The sequence below is a fragment of the Neofelis nebulosa genome, chromosome 2 (assembly GCF_028018385.1).
Source record: "Neofelis nebulosa isolate mNeoNeb1 chromosome 2, mNeoNeb1.pri, whole genome shotgun sequence".
In the NCBI taxonomy this organism is placed as follows: Eukaryota; Metazoa; Chordata; class Mammalia; order Carnivora; family Felidae; genus Neofelis; species Neofelis nebulosa.
The window spans coordinates 181228421-181249123 of NC_080783.1; the positions used below are offsets into that span (position 1 = coordinate 181228421).

General features: G+C 38.4%; 1 protein-coding gene across 1 annotated transcript in view; it reads right to left on the minus strand.

The window, feature by feature from the left end:
• RNF11 (ring finger protein 11) overlaps positions 1-20025 on the minus strand; it is a 39319-nt gene extending 19294 nt beyond the window's left edge. Inside the window, exon 1 of the mRNA XM_058717414.1 lies at positions 19590-20025. Within this exon, the coding sequence (XP_058573397.1) occupies positions 19590-19712 (123 nt within the window). The 5' untranslated portion in view covers positions 19713-20025. The remainder of the gene's footprint in view (positions 1-19589) is intronic.
• Between the last annotated feature and the right edge of the window lie 678 nt (positions 20026-20703).

Sequence of the window (20703 nt, forward strand, 5' to 3'; positions counted from 1 at the left end):
TCAAATATATATTATATATCACATATATTATATATGTTATATATATCAAATATATCATATATATCATATATATGAATGATATATATATCACATATATATCATATATATCATATATATATATATATGATATATATATATATGTAAATTCCAATGTCTTTTGAGAGTTCCGTGAACGCACGGTATGACTATTAGCTAAACAGCATTTGGTTTCAACGATGCAATTTTGAATGCAAAAGGTATACTACAAATCAGTGGAAATTAACTTTGTTTTTTACATTTAAAGTATAAAACTACAAAAGAAAAACGATTAACAAACTTCAAGATATCTTTTTAAAGTACATAAGCCACTCTTGGTTTAGAATTATGTAATGAAATGCAATTACAGAACATGCTGTGTACCATAAGTCAAGAAAATCTGGCTCAGTCTGGTGTTCTAAAAGAGCTGTGTGACCTTGTCACATCTATTCAAATTTCCAAAAGTAGAGGATAAACATTCTTAAATATTTGGCCTTTATATTAAACTGCAGGCACTGAGGAATCAAGCAAGAGTATAACATAAAGGCTATTATTTTGGCAGTGGTAGACAATATATATTGAAGAAGGCAACGAAAGAACGTAGAACAGAAATTTGATATAACATAACAGAGGTTATTAAATTCCTTGAAATTGCATGCAAAATTCTGTGCATCTTTCTACAAAGAGGATTTGTGGTTTACAACTTCTCAAGAGTTATTAAACAAATAAAGGGTTAAGAAACACTTACATGGTGGGGGGGGGGGCACCTAGATGGCTCAGCAGGTTGGGCGTCCAACTTTGGCTCAGGTCATGATCTCGTGGTTCGTGGGTTCAAGCCCCATGTCAGGCTCTGTGCTGACAGCTCAGAGCCTGGAGCCTGTTTTGGATTCTGTGTCTCCCTCTCTCTCTGCCCCTCCCCTGTTTGCTCTCTGTCTCTAGCACAGCTATGACTTTGTACTGTTAAATGTTTTTCTTACACTTGGTCCATGGTATCTACCAGTGCAAGTGGTATCACACACATACTGAAGCTGATGAAAAAATTATAACCACTTTGAAGGTGCCTTCAGTCACTCTGCAAACAAACTGTTAAGTTAGGTTTAGTCAATGTTTCTATTTAAGATAAACATTACAAGTTATATAACTGATATATATATAAAATTACAAGTTATATAACTGATGATGTATAAATATTATATATATTATAAATTATAAATGAAAACTGAAATACTTCAGATTCGGCAGTAATGTCTTCTTACAGCTTCTAAACCCAAAACAGTTTTTGCTCTCCAGATGGGCTAGATCCATTTAACTTTGAATAGAGAGTTCCAATTTGAGGCTACCAAAAGTAGTCCTACTTCTCTATTAAAAGGTGACTTCTGAAAGTGACTTTCAATTGACAAATTATGCAGTTTCAGGAATTTTCCTGGCTGCTGTTTCCAACTCTGGTCCAGTGACTCCTCACCTTCATGGACCAGATCAGATTTCCTTAAGTGAATTCCTGTTCATTTGACCAAGTAAAAATCTCCACATATCAACTCTTGACCCTAAATATTCCATTTCTATCTAATGGTCCCAAAATGGACCACCTCACTCTTTACAATCAGATCATTCAGGCCCCTTTAGATGTCCCAGAGTCAAACCTACACCCCTGCACACGTGTGCACCTATTTCCAGTTAAAAGTCTTCCATCTTGTTAAAGTAGAGGCACTATCAAAAGTACAATAACAACCTAGAGGTACCTGGGTGGCTCAGTCAGTTAAGCATCCAACTTCAGCTCAAGTCATGATCTCACAGTTGGTGGGTTCAAGCCCCGGGCTGAGCTCTAGGCTGACAGCTTGGGGCCTGGACCCTGTTTTGGATTGTGTCTCCCTCTCTCTCTCTCTCTGCCCCTCCCCCATTCACATTCAATCTCAAAAATAAACATTAAAAAATTTTTAAATAAAAAAAGTACAATAACAACCTAAATGTCCATCAAATAGGGAACTGGTTAAATAACATTACGTACAATTAATACTATTCAGCCCTATGGAAGAATAAAGCTTTTCGTATACTGACAGGTGACAGGTGAAAAAAGGCAAGGTGCAGAATTGTGTGTATAGTGGGCTTTTTGTGTAAAGGGGTCATGAAGGACTATCTGTATTTGCTTGTATGTGTATAAAATCTCTTGGATCCACAAAAACATTAACATTAGTTGCCTATGGGATACGGAACTGAGTGGCTACAAAAGAGAAATAAGATGTTTCATCTATATGCTTATGGAATGACTACATGAATGTATCAACTATTAAAACAATAATTATAAATTTTAATCATAAAAACAGGTCAATCCTGTTACCTTTAGGTGGATTCTGTTTCCACCTTTGAGAAAACTTATACTGTAGATTTTTGCTGCTTTTCCTATTCAGCCTCTTCTTTTCACTGGATCCTTCCTATCAGCTTATAAACATGATCAAGTCTTTTTTTTTTAAACGCTTATTTATTATTGAGAGACAGAGAGAGACAGAGCATGAGCATGGGAGGGGCAGAGAGAGGGAGAGACACAGAATCTGATGCAGGCTGCAGGCACAGCTGTCAACACAGAGCCCAATGCTTAACCGACTGAGCCAGCCACCCAGGTGCCCCTAAACATGATCAAATGTTTCTCATTAAAACAAACTCTTCCACCTTCAATTTTACATCCCATTATTGTCCTATTCCCACACCCCTTTGCAACCAGTCTTCTCCCAAAGTAACCCGTTCTTGATGTTTCTATAGCTGACCTCTTGGATACATTCTTTTCATATAATCCGTTACTAAATTGTTTCTTAAATATCAACACAATTCATTCATAACTCTTCATCCCTACTGCCAACACCCTAGGCAACAATATTAGCTAATGCAGTGGCTTCCTAGTCTTCCCTTGTCTACTACCCCCTTCCTATTCTCAGACATCTTTCAAATGCAAATCTAATTTACATAATCACCTCACCCATAACTCCATTTAAAATTATTTAGTGGCTAGCTTTCCATTACTCTAAAGTCCCTAAGATATCCTTAAGATAATAAATATAAATGGCATGGCATAAGCAGCTTAATGACTACTCCCAGGGTATAATAAACATGTACCCACTTCTCTAAAATGCTGTTTTACAACAGGCAAGTTTGATTTCCTAAGAGATCTTGTTTGAGATGCCAAACATACAAAATATTTTAATGTATTTCACAATCTTATCTTTTTGGCTCTACATCTTGGAATGTTTTCTGAACAGCAGGTCCTAATCTACCGTGAGTTGTAAAATCAGTGTTAGAGGTCCGAGGACTTTTAAGAAAATGAAATAGAATACACAGAATATATAGCAAGGATCAATATTGTTTTATGAAACCTGTCTCTGTTTTTATAAACCAAAGTATGGAATAAAATATACTTTTTATTGTGAGGTGCCAAAAAAAAAAATGTTTGAAAGCCCATAGTCTTGTTATACTTTGAGATTATGCTGCCATTTTCCTTGTGATACATTTTTCATCTATGACTTAAGAATTGATACTTCAAGTTAATTTTCTCAACAAATTTCAGAATTTCAGCCATTTAAATGGCCTCATTTCATAAATGAGGTCTGAAAATTTACCTAACAGTGTTGCAACAACAAAATTTAACTGAATTCCTGTACCACACACCTATCAGAACTCTGTGGCTCAAACCCCAAAGGCTTTGTGGTTTCTGGCAGCAGTGATATGAACTCATGACCTGCAACTAGAGACGGCCTCTCAGGGATTCTTAACGGTCTTTGTGGCACAGAAACCTTTGGCAATCTGGAAAGTTATGGACCATTTCTCAGTTTTTTTGAATGAATATGTAAGATTAGCAAGAAAAAGTTATGTTTTACCTTGGAACCTGTATTACCAAGGAAACTGCAGTTCTATCCATGACCTTATAGGTATCTGTGGACCAAAGGTAAGTATTCATCAACTTAAAGATTACATTGAGCTTAATAATTTAGATGTTGTAACAAGTCCCAGCTAATTAAAACATGTTTTAAGGGATAAATAAAAAGCATCAAGAAATAAAATACAGGGAGAGAAAATTCCAGATAATGAAAAACAGCTGGGGAGAGAAGAAGGCATATGTGAAAAATGAAACACTTTTAAGCTTACCTCAGTATTTAAGGTTCCTTTTTTTTTTTAATTGTTCTAGTCTCATATGTATGTGGAATTCATGCTAAAATTGAGTTTATTTACTTAAATAAATTTGAGCCATGGAAACTGTAAAATAATTTTTTTTGTAAACAAAGGTGCCATGGGGGCACCTGGGTGGCTCAGTCAGTTAAGTGTCCGACTTTCGATTTTGGCTCAGGTCATGATCTCATAGTTCCTGGGATTGAGTCGCACATTGGGCTCTGCACTGACAACATAATGTCTGCTTGGGATTCTCTCTCTCCCTATCTCTCTGTCCTTCCCCCACTCACAAAAGCAGTGTTTAAATAAACATTTAAAATATAAATTGGGGTGCCTGGGTGGCTCAGTCAGTTAAGTGTCCAACTTCGGGTCAGGTCATGATCTCACAGTCCATGAGTTCGAGCCCTACATTGGGCTCTGTGCTGACAGCTCAGAGCCTGGAGCTTGCTTCCAGTTCTGTATCTCCTCTCTCTGCCCCTCCCCTGCTCACTCTCTGTGTCTCTATCCTTCAAAAATAAACATTGAAAAAAATTTTCTAAATAAAAAAATAAAAAGGTGCCATGTATCCAAATCCCCAAATACTTTATTAACAAATAAAAATGCTGCTTTAGTCATCAGTACTGCCTTTGGAATCTCTATTGGCAGCTGCTAGGAAATACTATGACAAGCCTGATTATCTGGTTTTCCAATACACAGAATGAGAGGCACAGCAAGGGCAGATGCATTAACATGAGATGAAGAACCATCTGATAGTGGGAATAGAAAATGAGGGAAAAAAATGATAAAAAGCAGGTACAAGAATTAAAAGTAGAATAGGTTTCATCAAATAATGCAAACAGTCCTACATAATTAATTCAAGACTCTGAAGATACTGTTACTACTTCCTGAGTATAATAAACTAATCTTTTTAATAATTTTGAATCAGTAAGATGAGATGGAAATCTGCTCAGAAGTCAGTATTTCGGTGATTTATGTGGAAGGAGTAACAATGAAAAGGGAGGGGTGTGAAGTTTGAAAAAGGACCCAGTTGAGAGTAAGACATTGTTACCAAAGGTACTATACTAGAACAAAAAATCTTGACAAAATTGTTAAAATGTGTAATTCTAGGAAGTTTTCTACCCAAGACTTATCTATCCAAAATAAATCCCTGTTTAAACTGGTAAATCTCACTTTAATCTAATTGCAATTGTACTTTCTACAACTGAATCCATTACATTCTGTGTGACTTTACTACCTCATTTTTTTTTTTTTTTAATGTTTATTTCTGAGACAGAGAGAGGCAGAGCATGAGCGGGGGAGGGGCAGAGAGAGAGGGGGACACAGAATCCGAAGCAGGCTCCAGGCTCTGAGCTGGCAGCACAGAGCCCGACGCGGGGCTCGAACTCTACAGACCATGAGATCATGACCTGAGCCAAAGCCGGACGCTCAACCGACTGAGCCACCCAGGCGCCCCACTCATTTCTTTTTTAGACTTGTTTTCTGGACCTCCTTGCTCCTCTATTACTATTACCCTGAACTGACTACTTATTAGTTCCTATGGCTTCAGAGCCCTCTTAGCTCCCTTAATTCTACTACTTCCACATTTAAAAAATATCACAATGAAAAAGAAGAAACCAGGACACATGAGACAAGAAGGTAACACTAAATAAAACACATCCACACTATGCTGCAATTAGCATTAATTAATAGACAGGACCTGGTGCCTTAATATCAACCAGTGATGAATATGCCATTTCTTATATTGATGTGGTTGAGAAAAGTTAGAAAGGAGAATCACTGACAGAAAAGACACAGAAACACCAAAACACACACTGCTACCTTCAATATTACACTGAGCTGGCAGGGCTGCTTATCCTCAAATGACAAAACAGATGTTAAGCACAGGGGTATTTTTGTCAATTTAGCAGAACATTGTTGTGCTATATGAAACCTACCTTTATGAAATATTTTTAGAAGACCCACTCCATTTTAAAGGAACCCTATTACTTCAATTATCCTTGTGAAAGCCACTTCATTCCAATATCCCATTCTCCTGACAGGTTAACTCTACTGGAAACGGACTCCCATGTTCCCATGGCCTTTGAGCCAAATCTGGCATATTACATCTATTTTCCTTTGTCATGATGTACAATTACTTCTACTGTCTAAAATTCCCATCTCAGGGTGCCTGGGTGGCTCAATCGGTTAAGCGCCTGACGTCAGCTCAGGTAATGATCTCATGGTTCATGGGTTCGAGCCCCACGTTGGGCTCTCTGCTGACAGTTTGGAGCCTGGAGCCTGTTTCAGATGCTTTGTCTCCCTCTCGCTCTGCCCCTCCCCACTCAAGCTCTGTGTCACTCTCAAAAATGAATACACGTTAAAAAAAATTTTTTAATAAAAAATAAAAAAAAATAAAATTCCTATCTCATAGATGCCTGGCTCTACTGCTAAAGCTGTTTCTTTATCTGTAAGATGGGATAATATTCACTTTTATAGAATTATCATGGAAATTAAGAATTTCTAGTTTCTGGTCTGGCATGTAAGGTGCTTACAAACTACCACTCCATCCTAACAAAAGAAACTGAACAAACTGAAAAACCAACAACTCTTCTTGTATCTGTCAGAGAAGTGAGGTCACAGGGAAAACTGCTGACCCAAAAATTAGAGAGACAGACAAGTGTATACAGAAAATCAAAACTTACCAGAGCAGAAATCCATAAGCAGACCAGTGCTAGGGTAGGAAAACTTGAATTGTAACTGACAGACTGCTAGAGGTTTAGCGTGCCCAAGTCTTAGTTAGAAACTCCAGGGGTGCCCCCACCTCTTTATCTTCAAGAGCTCTACCAGGTCCACAGTAAATATCAGAGAAAAATCCCCTCATGCATCTAATAGGGGGAGGGAAAAGATCTTCTGATATACACCAGAGCATTATTCTTAACACGGCCTGCACTCTGGAGAAACTTTTGCCAGAGTCAACCTGCGAAAGTTTTATCAGAGCCTAACCTATCTGATCAAATGGAAATACTCAAATCCAACTGGTTCTAGCCTACCACATGGAGGAAGGGAAGTATCCAACCTCATCTTCCTCTTGCCATCCTGTCCCACCTAAGGGTAAAGGGGATGACACTGAGAAGCACTGAGAATTGCAAATTAAAACAAACAAAACCTATTAGAATGGTAAAATCCAAAACACTGACAGTATCAAATGTGGAGCAACAGAAAATCTCACTCACTGCTGGTGGGAATACAATGTGGCACAGCCACTATAAGACAGTTTGGCAGTTTCCTACAAAAACAAACATACTCTTAACCACATACAATCTAGCAACTGTGTTCCATGGTATTTACCTAAAGGAGTTGAAAACTTATGTCCACCCAAAAATGTACATGTGGATGTTCATAGCAGCTGTATTCATTCATAAGTACTATTTGGAAGTAATCAAGATGTCCTTTAGTAGGTAAAAGGATAAACTGTGGTACATCAAGAAAACAGAATACCATTCAGTGCTAAAAAGAAATGAGTTCTTAAGCCATGGATAGACATGGAGGAATTTTAATTTTATATTACTAAATGAAAGAAGACAATCTGGAAAGGCCCCATCCTCTATGATTCTAACTATATGACATCCTAGAAAAGGCAAAACTATGGTGAAAGTAAAAGGCTCAGTAGATGTCAGGGATCAGAAGGAGGGAGGGATGAATAGGTGAAGTCTAGAGGATTTTTTTAGGTAGGGAAACTGTTATGAATGATGCTCTAATGGTGGATCTATGTCATTATACCCTTGTTCAAACTCAATGTACACAAAGAGTGAACTTTAATATAAACTATGGACTTTGGATGAAAATTATGTTTCAGTGTACATTCACTTAAAAAAAAGTTCAAGTGGCCCTATCAAAATCCCAGCTGGCTTCTTTACAGAAATTGACAGCTGATCCTAAAATTCATATGGAATTAAAAGGGACTAAGAATAGCCAAAACAATGTTGAATGATAAGAATAAAGTTGGAAAATTCACACTTCTGAATTCAAAACATATTACAGTTAGTGTAGTATTAGCACTAAGGATAGATATAAAAATCAATGGAACATAACTGAAGAGTCCAGAAATAAACCCCTGTATTTATGACGATTGATTAGAGGCAGGAATGACAAGACAACAGGGGATGAATACTCTTTTCAACAAATGGTGCTGTAACAGGACAGTCACTTGCAAAAGAATAAATTTGGTCCTTCCATTCAGAAAAATTAACTCAAAATGAATCTATACCTAAAATGTGAGAACTGAAAATATAACAAAAGAGTAAATCTTTTTGACTGTTGGTTCGGCCAAACTTCTTAGACACAACATCAAAAATTCAAATGGCAAAAGAAAAAATAAATTGGACTTCAAAAAAATTATTAACTTTTGTGCTTCAAATAACACCACTGAGAAAGTGAAAAAACCAACAAAATGGTAGAAAACTTTTTTGCAAATCATATATCTTACAAGGGACTGGAATATATAAAAAACTCTTGCAAGCAACTCAATAATAAAGACAACCTGATTAAAAATAGGCAAAGGGGGTGTGCCTGGATGGCTCAGTTGGTGGAGCATCTGGCTCTTGATTTCAGCTTGGGTCATGGTCCCAGGGTGGTGGGATCAAGCCCCACTTAAGATATTCTCTCTCTCTCCCCCTCCTTGCTCCCTCTCCCCCACTTGCATTCTTTCCAAAAAAAATAATAAAATTAAAGAATGAAAATAGCCAAAGAATTTGAATACTTCTCCAAAGAAGATATACAAATGCCAACAAGCACATAAAAAGATGCTCAACATTTTTTTTTTTTTTCTAGAGAGAGTGAGTGTACAAGCAGGGAAGAGGGGCAAAGGGAGACAGAGAATCTTAAGCAGACTTCATGCCCTGTGCAAAGCCCAATGCAGGGCTCAATCTCACCGATGTGAGCAGAAATCAAGCTGGACACTCAACCAACTGGGCCACCCAAGTACCCCAACATGCTCAACATTATTAGCCTTCAGGGAAATGCAATCAAAACCACAATGAGATACCCCTTTATAGCCACTAAGATGGCTACAATAAAAGCAGACAATACGCTTTGGCAACTATGTGCAAAAATTGGAACTCTTGTGCACGGCTGGTGGGAATATAAAATGGTAAAAGTACTTTGGAAATGGTCTGGTAGTTCCTGAAAAGGTTAAACATGGAATCATGACACAGCAATTCCACTAACAGGTGTATAAAGAGGAGAAATGAAAACACATTTATTTAAAACTTTTACACAGGGGCGCCTGGGTGGCTCAGTCGGGTAAGTGGCTGACTTCGGCTCAGGTCATGATCTCGCGGTCCGTGAGTTTGAGCCCTGCATTAGGCTCTGTGCTGATAGCTCGGAGCCTGGATCCTGCTTCTGTTTCTGTATCTCCCTCTCTGTCTGCCCCTCCCCCCATCTGCACTCTGTCTCTCTCTGCCTTTCAAAAACGAATAAATGTTAAAAAATTTTTTTTAAACTTTTACACAAATGTCCATAGCAGTGTTCTAACAGCCAAGAAGTGGAAACCCAAATGTTCATTAATTGAACAATGGCTAAACAAAATGTGGTAGATTCATACAATGGAATATTTCACAATAAAAAGGAATGAAGTCCTAATACATGCTACAACACAGATGAATCCTGAAAACTATGCTAAGTGAAAAAGGCCAGCGAAAAAGACCACATACTAGTAAGCATATTGGTATGCATTTCTCACTGGGGAAATGCAAGTTAAAACCACAATGAAAAGACTTCTACACACTTAACAAAATGTCTAAAATAAAACAGACTGATACTACCAGGTGCTGGTAAGGATGTAGAGCAAACAGAACTCTCATACATAGCTGATAGGAGTGTAAATTGATAAGCCACTTTGGAAAACTACTTATCGATTTATTTTGAAATGCATCGACAAATAAGATGGATTGATAGGTGAGATGGATATGCGTTAAAACAAATAGCAAAATGCACAGAATCTAAGTCATAGGAATATGCGTGTTCAAACAATTCTGTCAACTTCTTTATTTTTTAAAAATTCTGTAATGAAATGCTGTGGGAAAGACTATATACCCAAAATAAAATAGTATGTACATTATGTACATAAAAAGAATGTTCACAGCAGATTTATATAGTCAAAAGCTAACAGAACCCAAATATACATCAATAGAATGGATTGAAAAAATGTAGATTTATACAGCTGAATACAGCATTGAAAATTATAAACTACTGCTACATAAATAACATAAATGAATTTTATGTTATTCATATATTGAATGTTGAATGAACTATTATTTTATTTAAGTTCAAAACTAGGCAAAACGAATATGGTGATAAGGTCAGAACAGCAGCTATCAGGCGCCTGGGTGGCTCAGTTGGTTAAGCATCTAACTCTTAATTTTGGCTCAGGTCATGATCTCACAGTTCATGAGTTGGAGCCCCGCATCAGGCTCTGTGCTGACACTGCAGGGTTTGCTTGGGATTCTCATTCCCATTCTCTGCCTCTCCCCTGCTCATACACTGCCTCAAAATAAATAAGCTTTAAAAGAAAAAATAGCAGTTATCTTTGGCAAAGGGGTACTGACTGTTGGAGGAAATATGAGTATAATCTTTTGGGATTAGAAACAGGCTATATATCTTGATGGTGGTTATAACATGTAGAAGTTCACTGGACTATACAGTTTAAGATACTATTAGTTATGTTAAAGATAACTCTCTCAAAATAAATAAACTTAAAAAAATAGTGGTTGTCTTTGGCAAAGGGATATTGACTGTTGGAGGAGGTATGAGGGAGACTTCTCGGGTTAGAAACAGGCTATGTATCTTGGCGGTGGTTATAACATGCAAAAATTCACCGGGCTATATGCTTAAGATACTATTAGTTATATACTGTTAAAGATATACTCTTCAGTGTACATAATAAATAAAAAAATTTATTTACACACGTATATTATTACTTTAATGTAACACAATTATACAACTCTCTCTAAATTCATGTTCACCACCTACTGATTACTCTTTTGGCTCCAAGATCCCCCACTCATATTTTATTCAGGGCAACTCTTTTGTTTTTATTCCATTTCTTACACCAATGTTCATGTAAGACTTCACCTGAAATCTTCAGAAGCTAAAAAGTAAATTTGTGATTCACTGCTGTATCACAAAATTGATCCCCCAACTTCCAAAGTCTACATCAATTTAATACTTCATTCAGTATATACTGTTTCATCAGACTAACAAATGCTTCCTGTACATCCATTAATCTCATCCCCTTAACTAAAATAAAATGGTAGCTCCTTAGGGGTAAAGGGCTCATTTTCCTTTCCCCTTGGGCGTAACATAAACTTGCTGACTGATAAAAAAAAAAAAAAAAAAAGACTGTTATGGAGTGTCCTGGTTTTTATCTTTAAAGCCTTACTTACTCAGTTTATGATAAAATGGTTTTCCCCCCACAAATATAAGAATTAAATTGTTGGGGTGCCTGGGTGGTTCAATTGGTTAAGCATCAACTTTTGATTTCAGCTCAGGTCATGAGGTCATGGTTTGTGAGTTTGAGCCCCGTGCTTACAGCATGGAGCCTCCCTCTCTGCTCCCACTCCAAAAATAAAAAAAAATTTTTAAAGAAATTTTTATACAAAATTACATGGAATTAAAAGAAATGTTTTTAATGTTTATTTTTGAGAGAGAGAGAGAGAGAGAGAGAGAGAGAGAGAGAGAGAGAGACAGAGTACCAGTGGGGGAGGGGTAGAGAGGGAGACAGAATCCAAAGCAGGCTCCAGGCTCTGAGCTGTTAGCACAGAGCCCCACACAGAGCTCAAACTCTCGAACCACGAGATCATGACCTAAGCCAAAGTCACTTAACCGACTGAGACACCCATGGGCCCCCATTACATGTAATTTTAGCTAGCTGGGCCAGTTATACAAGTTTCACTCTTTTTAAAACCATTCAGTTTTGTAAGAATTCAGAAAAGTTTTAATAAATTTAGAAACAAATATATCTGCAGGATTGCTTTCTTCGTTCCCACAATTTCATATCCCTTAGTTACTTTAAGATATGCTCTCTGGGTTAAGTAACAAGATAATTACTCAACTGGCCTCTGGGAGCACACTCCATGTTGGCTATTTAATTAAAAGATACGTATATATGCATTCATATTAAATTGAACTCAAAGTATTCCTGATCAGTTAAAATAAGGAACTCTAAGACTCAAAAGGAACATATCATAAAGCCAAGTTGAATATCAGAATCAAAAGGTCAGCCAGATTATCCAAGAGCAGAATATATTTAGTTCTCCGTTATCACTTTACTTTTCAATTGCATGTAGCAATCTCTTTTGCCATTAAAAACACACACTTTAGCTATTAGCCAGTTTTGCCTTCTCTTTCACTCATATTTCCACTCTTAGTCTTTATTATCTCTACCACTTCATTTATATACCAATTGCAAAGATCCTGAATTCTGAGCATGTTAACTATCATAAATATTTGTTATATTCAGTATTAAAAGTTACTGGAAAGGAATCAACTTCTAAAAATTTGTTACAGCCTATTTAATAGCCTATTTGAATACAGGACAGAAAAAGATCATCCCTAACTCTTTGCTTGAAGGAAGGTTATACACAGAAGATAATTATATTCAGAAATGGCTGGAGGCAAGATGACAAATATAACATCTAATTCTAATTGTATTTACAATTATCTTCCTTTCATTCCTCTCCTCATTTACAGAATTTAACTTGGCTAAGACATAGTAAAGACAGAAGACAAAAGAGAAAAAGTGGCACAAGTTGAAGGGAGAACTTATACTAGTCATTCTGTGACACTTTTTCTATTTAGAAGCCAAATAAAATTAAGATCTTTAAAAAGAAGACTCTCATTCTACCTAAAGTATTATACTAAGATTTTAATAAATTGAAATTTTACAAAATATGGATGTTTCTAGAAAGTATTAACTCAGTATTTTAAGGAAGTCAACTTCTCAGATCTTATGGATAAGTAACTCATTACCCCTATCTTCTCAAGTTACCCTATAATTAGCTCTAGAATTGAACTGTGACATGTAAACTGTCCTACTCTTAAAGGTAGGTACGTTCTTAATGGCAAAGAATCAGCCTTAATTAAAGAACACCCAGAATGGGTTTCAGGCATAAACAAATAAATAAAACGCTTGCAACAATGGTAACAAATAAGCAGTATCTTTAAAAACAAAACAAAACAAAAAAAACAAACCAAGGCAAGCTAAACCACCAGAACACAAACCAATCTCAAATGAAAAAGTTCATATACTCTATAAATTAGAAGTGACAGAACAAAAATGTATACAGATCAAACAGATAATGTGGTAGACACAAACAGCAGAATCCTTTAAAGTACAAAGGCCAAAGGCACAGGATTCTGGAACAATTCATATAGAAGCAAACAACCATAAAACTTCCCACTTAACAGAAAAATCCAGTAACTGATTTTCACATTTATTCAAGTATTTGAGTGCCTGCTATGTGAAAAGCACAGCTCTAGGAATGCAAAGATGAATCAGAGTTGTAGTCTCACAGAAGAGGTATGACACTGTTATGAATAAAATCAAATAGGAAGGGTAAAGTGTCCTAATAGTGGTAAAGTACTAAAAGAGTTCAGAGTAAGATGTTATTCAAATTGGGGAAATCAGAAAAGGATTCATGGCATTTGAGCTGGACCCTGAAAACTAGAATTTATACCAGGAACAATTAAGGAAGAGAATTCTGGGCAATGGGAACCGAAGAGCGACAGCAAGAAAGCAGAACGCATACACAGAATATAGCAAACTTTTCAGGCTGACTCAAGTAGAAGTTGTATACAAGAACACAAAAAGCTGGAAAAGTATGTTAGGAGCCAGATCATGACTTTGATTGCTAATACAGAGATCTTCAGTAGTAAGTCATGAAGAATCATTATGGATTAAGAGGAAAGGGATCTGATCTAGATAGGTTTATCAAGCATTGAAGAATGAAATGAATGGGGAAGAGAGGAGACCATTAGAGGACTTCAATCATGATGCTGACAGTATAAAAGGGAAAAGGCACAGTTCTAAGTTAGGCACTAGGTATCTACAATGTGTAGAATGCCATTCCACTCCACTGAGAAATTTTTAAAATCTTAACACATCATTCTCATTTTTAAAGTAACTAATTTGGAAAAATAATCATTGTTAAAGCACTAAGAACTAATCAAGCAATACATGATTTCCAGATAAATATTATGAACAAAAATACTACAAACAAAAATGGTCAGGGAAGGCTTTGTCAAAGAGATTGGAACTGATCTGCACTTTAAGGAAAAGAAAACTTTAAGAGGGGAGGGATAAAATATCACACAAAGTAATTTTTTTTTAACTTAAATAATAAGATGAAGATGTGTGAAATACAGATTGAGGTAATTTCTACCAGAGTCAGAGAAAATGTAATACACAAAAAAATCTTCAAATACCTAAATTTAACTTCATATTGTTATCAGAAAAACAAGGTATTAATTTTATTACAGGTATTATTACAAGGTATTAATTTTAATACTTAAAAATGCAGTATTTTATTATATTCTAGATTTTTAAAGGAGATGGGTTACTTTTAATGAGTTCCAAACAAATCTAAGCCTTTTGTTTTTTTTTTAAGTACCTTGAAGAAAGCTTTATTCAGTCACAATTTGAAATATCCAAAATGTTGGGGCACCTGGGTGGCTCAGTCGGTTGAGTGTCCGATTTCAGCTCATGTCATGATCTCATAGTTCATGGGTTGGAGCCCCATATCAGGCTCTGTGCTGACAGTTCAGAGCCTGGAGCTTGCTTTGGATTCTGTGTCTCCCTCTGTCTGCCCCTCCCCCACTCAGACTCGCTCACTCTCTCTCTCTCAAAAATAAATATTAAAAAAAAATGAAATATCCAAAATGTTGTTATTCATGAAAGAAGTTCCTTAAAACACAATATAATCTGTTAACTTATTTTACACGTAAGTGACAATCAGGCTTGGAACTCCGATCCATCTGACTCCAAATTCAGAGCTACAATTGCACTCACTGCTGTATTAACAATAATGTATTTTCTTCTGATATTAAAATCCCAAATGAATTAAAGTATACAACAGGATGATGAGATCAGTAAATCCCAAACTAACCACTGCAAAACTGATGTACCAATCTTTATATTTATATAAATACATACACAGTATTAAGATAGAAATACTGTAAAGCAGCTTTTGTTGTTGCTCTATGAATATTAAGCTTTTTAACAAAGTACTACTCCTGAATTATCATATGATAAATGGAGGGAGGTCTTAAACCTGTTCATCTATACCTTTCAGTATTGGGCTACCAGCTGACCTTTCCTCTTATGGACCTTCATACTCCAGCCTTTCATGATTTATCTTCCCTCTCACAACCGTTCTAAGACTGTCTTTGATTGGCAGATTTCCTTTGTATTCTTTTTAAAGATTCAGGAAGGAGAGGGTATAGGGTGTGCCCAATTTCTTTGTTTTTACCTTATAATTCAAGAAAAGCTCTAACTTCTTCCCTCCCATTTCTTTAAGGACAAGAATTCAAATAGTTTCTCATAAAAAAACATTTTGTTATAGAATACAGTGAAAAAAACCCCTAAATAATTTTATAATTATTTTAAACCAATTCCTATATTTAATATTACTGAAATTTTATTTTTAGGATTGCTTGAAAATGATCCATAATAAAAGAATGAAGGCACTAGGAATATGCATAATTCCTACAAGACATTAAACTGCATTGGCCTCAAAATATATTAATTCATTTAAAACAAATCCATTCTGGGCGCCTGGGTGGTTCAGTAGGTTAAGCCGACTGATCTCATTGAGTTCAAGCCTTGCGTTGGGCTCTGTGCTGTCAGTTCACAACCTGGAGTTTGCTTTGGATTCTGTGTCTCCCTCTCTCTCTGCCCCTCCCCCACTCACGCTCTATCTCTCAAAAAATGAATAAATTAAAAAAAAAATCCACTCATTCAACCAATAATTGAGGGCCTAATGTATGCCAGTTACTGTTACTTTCCTTAAGAAGCTTAGCCCTAGTGGGAGAAGACAGATAATGAGCAATACACATAGTTAAGACAGTGTGTTAGAGAGTGATAAACACTATGGGGAAAAAAATAGAACAGGGTAAGGGAGAATTCCAGGGTGTTGGGGTAGGTTGTAATTTTAACTTAAGGTGTTCAGAGAGGGTTTATGAAGGTGTCATTTAAGTAAAGACTTGAAGGAAGTGAGGGAGTCAGCCACAGTAATACCTGGGGAAGAGTACTCCAGGCATAAAAACAACCAAGGAATACACACGTCTTGGAGTATCCTAGAAACAAGCAGGCCAGAGAAGGTAAAAGAGAAGCCAGCAGGGGAGGAATAGTAAGAGAGGCGTCAAGAGATATATGTGGGGGTATAAAGATTATGTAGGGTTTATGGGACACTACGGAATTTGGCTTTTACTGTGAATGAAATGGTGATCCACAGAAGGTTGAGCTGAGTGACAAGATCTGTTTTACCAGAATCACTCTGGCTGCTGGGTTAAGAACAGACTATAGGGAAGACAAAGGTGAATGCAGGGAGACCAGTTAGGAGGATACTAAACAAATCCAGGAAAGAAACAGGTACTTCCTATAAACTTATCATAATGGTATAGTATTTACTTTTTAAACATAAATAAAATAAATCAGATACTGCTAATAGGAAATAAGTGGAACTGAGAAGTTTAGTATATAAAGTTCTTGGCATACATGAATCTCATGCACTACAAACACAAAGGACATCTCTTAAACTACCAACTACAGAAAAATACTAAGTGTGTTCCCTTACAACCAGCTATTGCCTTTCTGAATTTTAAAAAATCCTACTGCAGCTAAGACCTTTTTTTTAATGTTTATTTTGAGAGAGAGAGAGAGGTCACGCCCAAGGGGCAGAGAGAGAATCCCAAGTAGGCTCTGCACTTTCAGTGCAGAGTCCAAGGTGGGGCTTGATCCCATAAACCATGAGGTGACCTGAGCTGAAATTAAGAGTCTGGACACTTAACCAGCTGAGCCACCCAGGTGTCCCTGAGACTATTCTTTAAAGAAATAAGCTGATAACTCCTGTAGCTCTGTTAATTATATACTATTTTTGAAGAAAAAAATGTTACTTCTGTCTACTGAATATATAAATCATTGCCCTTGGACTTGTGTTTCTTAGATCATCTAAATAAATCATTACTAAAAATCTTATTTCCTTTGGGAGGGGGAAAAAGTTTTTTCTACAAGTTTTTTTTATGCTCCCATCTTTTAAAGAAATTATTTTCTTTCAATTGATACCAAACTGGCTTATCAGTATGTGCGTCATTCACTTCAGGAAAGGGCAACCACAAAAATTCCCAGTCACAAATAACATGTTTCAAAAAATGTTCCTTCATGACACCAAAAAACTTCTCATTATCATCTATTCCTCCTGGAAAAGGCAAATACAATTCCCATAAATTCCACAGAAGTTATCCATAACACTGTATTATGATAAGGATGAGAAAAAGGGCAGTTAAGTCAAGACAGTAAATTTGTCTGGAAAGGGATTAGGGACCATGGAAAGAGATTTTGAAATAAAAATCATACCTCAAAAAAATTTGCTCATGAGACTGAAATAAGCATACTGTCCTATAGTATTTGAGGGAAATGAGGAGTGAAATCTTTAAAGAATCACAAAGATTAAGACTTCCCTGTGACAATGTTTGGAAGAAACAGGTGTATGAACTTATAAAACACACAGTACTGAATTCAAATTCGTTAATTCATTCAACATAAGTGCTTCTTAAGTGCCAGTAATTTCACAAAGCATCGAGGACACAGTCCTTGTTCTCAAGGGCTTATAGTCTTCACTTACCTCAAACTACTGAGTATTATGAACCAGATGCTGGGGAAATAACAGATGCAGGGTCCCCACCTGCATGCAATTTACACTAGGTAAGGAGGGAAATGCCTTTAGGATGAAACATTCATGTACTAAACAAGGATATTAACACCCAAGTGTTGTATGTGCTGCTTATGGAATAGGGGGTCTGAAAGAGGGAAACAAGGGAGTGATGGATTCACAGAGGAAGGGAGGGGAATGCAGAGACTGGACAGAGGTAACAGGAGAGCTGAGTCCTTAAAGAGGATTAGATGTTCACCTGGCCGACCTTGGGGGAAGGGATCCTAGCAAAGGGAGCAACAGGAGCAAAGGCAGAGAGAGAGGTGAACAGGATGGTGTATTTGGTAGGCCTGGAATACAGAAAAGTGACAGATAAGTCACAATTTTAAGACTGGACTTTACTGGTGTATATGAAAGGCCCCTGTGGGTTTTATTTGGAAAACCAGCATATGTGATCAGGTTTTTCTGGTGTGATGAGACACTGGTTTACACAGGAATGAAAAAAGAACAACACTAGATAATGATGTCACCACATGAAACAACAAAGGAGACTGCCCAGTTAGAAAACTAAATCTCCTTCAAGAAAAAAAATTAAGCCACTTAACTATCCAAGGCCCTCTGGAAAAAAAGTTTTTAACAATTTCATTTAAAAGTGAAAAGTAGAGGAAAGGTTTTTATATATATTATGGACTATAACATCTACATATCTATTTTGAGTTCAAGAGGTCTTAGCTTTTCATTAATTGTGTAAACAGATGGGACTGCTGATTGCTCTACAAAAAGCAATGAAACCATTCAGGAGCAAGACTTGGACACAAAGGGATTAACAGAAGGCATTTAAGTCAAGTTTAGAGGTTTCCAAAGTTCAAGATAATCAAGTTTTATTGAACCAGCGCGTTTACAAGGTGTGTCATAGGGGTGGAGCAAAAGGAGGAGGGATTAAAAATACGTATATATAAACAAGTAACTCTTAACGTTGCTGGGAATAAAACCACTTTAAGATCTTTTCTCTTGTAGGAGAAATGAACACCTACCAGATCCAATTAACAAACACACAGGGGAAAGAGGAGGGAGGAGAGGATGAACATACAACATAATATAAATGGGGTGGGGGGCAACCACCTATCCAGAACACATAGTCCAGCTGGCGCTGCGATGAGGAAATCATCCCCAAACCTCACAGCTCAGACTCCACGATTTAAACATAAAAGGAGAATGGCATTCCCAAATTCACAAGCGAACCGCCAGTCACTGGCCAAGGGGATCACATACTCGGATCCCAGAACTCAAGGACAGAGAGTACCATCCCCACACCGTACCTGAGGGGAGGTGAAGGATCCCCCCCAACTGGGAGTAGGGAGTAGTCACCCTCAGATCCTGGCCTAAGAGGGTCGACGCCCCTCAAGCCAGGCGTTGCCAAGACCAGGAGCAGTGACAGACCCGAAGTCCCCTCAATCTCTGCCCGGAGCTGCCTCTACTCCACGCACCCCCTCCTCCCCAACACACACCCTCCCCTACCTGATATGGCGGCGGCGGCTCCTGATCCGGCTCCGTTCCCTCGCCAAAACTAGCCCGGTCGGACTGAGACTCGTGAAGCAGGGAGATGTCATCCGACGTGGGGGATTTGAGGCAGTTCCCCATCTTCCGGAGCTAAGATGTGTGATCTAGGGGAGGAAGAAAGCAGTGGCGGGGTCGTTCGCACGCTCCGCGGTCAGCCTCGGTCAGCGAGGTGGGGTCGGACGGCAGGCCGGGGCTCAGGCGGCGGCGGCTCCCCCGCCCCCCGGTGCCGCCGAAGGGCCGCTCATGCCAGCCCCCGGGAGTGGGGGCTCAAGGCTGGGCCGCGGGCTCCGCTGGGGTCGCGGCGGTTGCCTCCTGCGAGGCGGCAATGGGGGGGGGGGGGGGGGCGGGGAGACGAAGCACTTCCCCACCCCGCCCCCCCGCGGGGCGGCGGCGGCCACGGAGCTGCTGGGCCTAATCCAGGTCAGGAGGGGGGGGGCGCGGCCGTCTCGGCTGCCTCAGCTGCTGCCTCAGCTGCTGCTGCCCCTGCCGACGCCGGAGCCGCGGCCGCGGGCCTCATCCTACTCCGCCTCAAAGCGGCGGCGGCGCCCAGAACGAGGCCAGCTGCGGTCCTGCGTCATGCCGCCGTGCGTGCTCTGATCCCGCCCCCGGCGCCGGGAGCCGTGGGCGGCTCCCGCTGCGCGGCCGCGCCCCCCTCCCCGCCTCCCTCAGCTGTTCTCTGGGCTGCGTCAGTTTCTGCTTCTCTGACAGTTGGCCTGAAACCTGACTCAGAAACCTCCCGCCAGTCTCCCATGTCTCCCCACATCCACTTCTCCCTCCCCGCTCGTCTCAGTTCTTACCTGTGCACTGTTTTGACAGTCTTCTCACCTCCTTCTGCCAAGTGATCTATTTATAAACCCTTATCTGAATGTGTCACTCCCATGGTTAAAATGTTAAATGGCTTTTTCCCCTTTATCCCTTCAGAATAAAGTCCAAGCTCACTAGTGAACCAATCCACTATTTTCACAATTGGATAATTTTTTAAGAGTATAAATTCGATCATGTCATTCATTTAAAACCTTCAATGGCTTCGTGAAACTGTTGTGAGTGCTATGACTATTCTTAAATGGTTTAC